Source organism: Eutrema salsugineum, unplaced genomic scaffold, assembly GCF_000478725.1.
Source record: "Eutrema salsugineum unplaced genomic scaffold, Eutsalg1_0 scaffold_1, whole genome shotgun sequence".
Classification (NCBI taxonomy): domain Eukaryota; kingdom Viridiplantae; phylum Streptophyta; class Magnoliopsida; order Brassicales; family Brassicaceae; genus Eutrema; species Eutrema salsugineum.
Genome location: NW_006256909.1, coordinates 20,117,301 through 20,121,390, shown reverse-complemented (window position 1 = coordinate 20,121,390; position 4,090 = coordinate 20,117,301). Strand labels below are relative to the sequence as shown.

Here is a 4,090-nt window from a genome sequence, read left to right as displayed (position 1 = left end):
GTTTTTAGTTGTGAGTTTCAACGCAAACAGCTCTCTTCTAGAGGATTTTCAGAAGAATTTTCTGCTTATTAGACCTTTAGGTTGATGTATTTTTATGCAGAATGTAGCTGGTTTTCTCTGTATAATTTCCAGCCTCTTAACTTCTAAAATTTGCACCCTAATGATCTCTAATACGAATCTCGTAGATGGACTATGGCCTGACTATAACGACGGTTCTTGGCCTTCATGTTGTTATCGATCCGACTTTAATGAAAAGGAGGTAAACATTCTTATGAAATTTTCTCAAGTTGGCTAGATTAAGATTCAACTAAAATGTCGAATTAAGTCTTTTAGTCATGATTCTGAAAAGAGAAAAATTGTAGATATCAACGTTGATGGATGGCCTTGAGAAGTACTGGCCCAGTCTCAGTTGTGGTTCTCCATCATCATGCCATGGTGGAAAAGGGTCATTCTGGGGCCATGAGGTGATTATTTATCGCATCTGTTATGAATTTTCCCGGATTGGAGTATGACTCTCCAACCAAAACTAACTGAGTTTCATTTCCTTGGTTTTCTTGTATCTCTTTGCATTCATGATGGCAGTGGGGTAATCATTTTTCAATCTTTACTCTTTCAATTGATAATTTTTCGATTTCCCGATTTTATTTTGAGTTGATTCACTGGTTCTGTTACTTTGCATAATATGTTATGGTTTGAGTATACTAATGGTATTAAAAAAATGGGATTTCTCTTAAATGATTGTGCTGATACTTTTTTATTTTCAGAGAAACATGGGACTTGTGCTTCTCCTGTTTTTCATGATGAGTATAGTTACTTCATTACAACGCTTAATATCTACTTGAAGCATAATGTCACGGTAAGTCTTCACATCGAGTCGTGCCTACTCTGTATCTCCATTCATTGTTTTAGCTACTGATTTTTAATCTTCACAGAAACATTTTAGCTTTGTTTTGCCATGTAAATGATCATACATGTTAGATTTTCTTCTGATTTGTCAGTTTATTGGTTTGTGCACACATTTTTTTGTACTTATTTCTCTCCTGGAAGAGTAGCTTTAATCTCTGCATCTGTTAATCTTGAATAGGATGTCCTTTATAAAGCTGGCTATGTTGCTTCCAACAGCGAGAAGTATCCTCTAGGAGGTATCGTAACAGCCATTCAGAATGCATTCCATATCACTCCTGAAGTGGTATGCAAAAGAGATGCAATCGATGAAATACGTATATGCTTCTATAAGGATTTTAAGGTGTAATCGATATCTCTTTCATCTTAGATTGTTTATTTCGTTTTTAAGTCTTAAATCTTGTTTCCGAGCATTATGAAATGTCTTCAGCTCTATGTAGAATTTGTTTGGTTTAAATGCAAAACATTTTGTTAGGCTCTGAGACTGGCGTTAGTTTCTGACAGTTTTTTCTTTTATGATCACTACAGCCAAGGGACTGTGTTGGTTCAAAAGACGTGACATCGAAAAAATCATGTCCCAAGTATGTTAGTTTGCCGGAATACACGCCATTGGGTAAGTAAAAATCATAAAACATAAGTTTTTATTTCCCGCTTTTGTTCATATCTTGAATATGCATAGTTCCTAGTACTGTAGTGTGATTCATGATTACGTTGTATATTCTATAAATTGATGAAAATGTGATGGCATTTTTGTGTATGTATGTTACGCAGATGGGGAGGCTATGGTTCTGAAGATGCCAACAGATAAAGTAGCTCTTTGAATCTGAAAGAATTTGGATCTTTGTTGTCTTCTTATACGCAATATTCACAAACTCTCATGTGACTTTGTTGTTGTAATTTTATACCCAACCTTTTAAACAATGAATAAAGATTGGCTTATGCCTATTCGTTGGGATATGAATCCTGACTGGGTCATCAGGTTTTTCTCAATATAGCCATCATAAGATGTAAAATCTATCAAAATTTGATTGGATCGAAACTATAGTTGTATTTGGGAGAGTTTAAATAACAGTCTCAATTTTATAACAAACATAAAATTACAAAAATGAGCTTAGAGCAAGATGTAAGAAGAGAACATCAACGGATTGTCGAAGTCCATGCCGCAAACTGATCAAAGATGTTTTGTGTTGGAACCACCATTGGAAGATCAATGTTGTTGCAGCTTCTTCTTAGTCTAGCACCATCCCCACCAAATCTTTGTGGCTCAAGTAATAAAGCAGAGTAATCCCAATCTGTACAAGAGATTATTATACCGAGTGGCTGATTGCTGAAATCTTAAAACAGAGTTGGCCAGTTGGGTAAAAGTACCATTGTCATGATTATAGAGAAATAATGAAAACTTGCTCTGATGATGATTCAGGGAGTACATATCAGGACACTGATATTGCTCGGTATTTGAAATAATCCTCAATGGTTCTGTCCAATGTTGTTGATGATGACCTTCCACTAAAGGCTTGGACAAATCATTGTTGAGACCAGAGCAAAGAATAGGTCTGACCATGGTTGATACTTACCATTAAAATGATTCAATGGTTAATCGTTATGCAAGCGGAAGCAACCTCAAGGCTCTGATCTTGTTCAGTCCTTGATTCACCACATTCAGATAAAACTGCAAGTCTTTGGCTGTGGTCTGGCTCGATCTGTTTGTTAATTTCGTCAAAGTGCGTTTCAAAGTGATGAGTTGGTAAATGGTCAAGTAGTGACAATCAAACCGTACGAAGAAATCAAATCCAACATACCAAGTTTAATTGGCGCGCTTAACTAATTAGTAAGAGAATCAGTTTTCACTAAGTTTAGGAAGCTCCACTTTCCTTCATTCTTGTTTTGTAGGAGTCAATGGCTTCCCTATGTTTCGTGCTTGTGCGCTCATAATCTCTTTAGTTAAATCAATGAAAAACCATTAAGACGTAGTCTTAACTACCAAAAATATTGATTTTAGTTAGTTCTCCTAGCAAATCCTCTTAGCTTTCTTTTTGGTTTTGATGCACAATTTGTGGTATCGGATTTTTTGTTTTTTCAGTCACCTGAAAAAATAAATATACTTTTTAATTTTTCTACATATCGATTCATGGCTAGTAATAAATAGATAATCGATATGAGGGAATCAAACCTTGGAATCTAAAAGAGGAGATAACCAATATGAAGTTGGATCTAAGAGAAGAGAAGCAAGATGAAATTTGATCTAAAAGAGGAGATAACCAAGATGAAGCTGGATATGGGAGATCAGTTCCAACAAATTATTACCTCATCAATTAGCTTAAAGAAGCATTTAAAAGATTTCGAGAAGGATTAACGACAGCTCAATGCGGTAACAACTTTGAGAAGACAATAGCTTGCACTAAGCTAACTGCTACAAAATCAACCGGTTGAAAGGCTCCCAAGAAGCAATATATCATGAAGAAGACGAGGAAAATTGACACGACCGCCAGAGGAGTTAAGAAGCCTTAACATTACTATCCTCAAATCGTTGTTATTCGTAAGACGATGAGGAAAGCTGAGCCTACCACTGGGGTAGTCAAGAAGTCGCTGACCATTTCGGTTCTGTTATAACGGATGCGAAAAGATAAAGCTATAGATGTAAAGAACACAAGGACACAGATTTAACGTAATCGATTTATTAAAGGAGGCAGAAGGTTCAGAAAACCCTGCTGGAGGTCTGAATCAGAATGGGAATACATCAAAATTAGGTACAACATAGATATTTATAGCTACCTAGTTAACCCTAATCATATTTGGACCTATTCGATTAGGCCCACGTAATGTCTTTAAGCTGATAGCTTTGGCCCATTAATCAAACCGACAATCTGCAATAAGCTTCATAGCTTACACCTCTTGAAAACAGCTATGCAGCTTACACCTCCTAGGATCAGCCATGCAGCTTACATCTCTTGCGATAAGCTGTGCAGCTTACACCTCTTGTGATAACCTATGCAGCTTATCTTGTGATAACCTATGCAGCTTATACCTCCTACGAACCACTGCTGTAACTTGCACCTTTTACAGATAGCTATGTAACTTGCACACTCTGTAGTCTGCTGTGTAGTTCAGATCTTCTACAGTTTGCACCTTTCGTTGTCTGCTATGTAGCTTGCTTCTTCTATCGTTTGCACCTTCCTACACATGCACA

The 4,090-nt window shown here is 36.5% G+C and overlaps 1 protein-coding gene across 2 annotated transcripts in view; it reads left to right on the top strand.

Annotated features, from left to right (window-relative positions):
• Positions 1-1,875, top strand: part of LOC18030545 (ribonuclease 2) — a 2,613-nt gene extending 738 nt beyond the window's left edge. The window contains exons 3-9 of one of the 2 annotated variants that reach the window (XM_024150099.1): positions 186-259; positions 363-464; positions 583-586; positions 765-856; positions 1,085-1,246; positions 1,432-1,516; positions 1,675-1,875. In XM_024150099.1, the coding sequence (XP_024005867.1) occupies positions 186-259; positions 363-464; positions 583-586; positions 765-856; positions 1,085-1,246; positions 1,432-1,516; positions 1,675-1,724 (569 nt within the window). In that variant the 3' untranslated portion in view covers positions 1,725-1,875. The remainder of the gene's footprint in view (positions 1-185; positions 260-362; positions 465-582; positions 587-764; positions 857-1,084; positions 1,247-1,431; positions 1,517-1,674) is intronic. The other variant, XM_024150100.1, reaches the window with a different exon arrangement.
• The last annotated feature ends 2,215 nt before the right edge of the window (positions 1,876-4,090 follow it).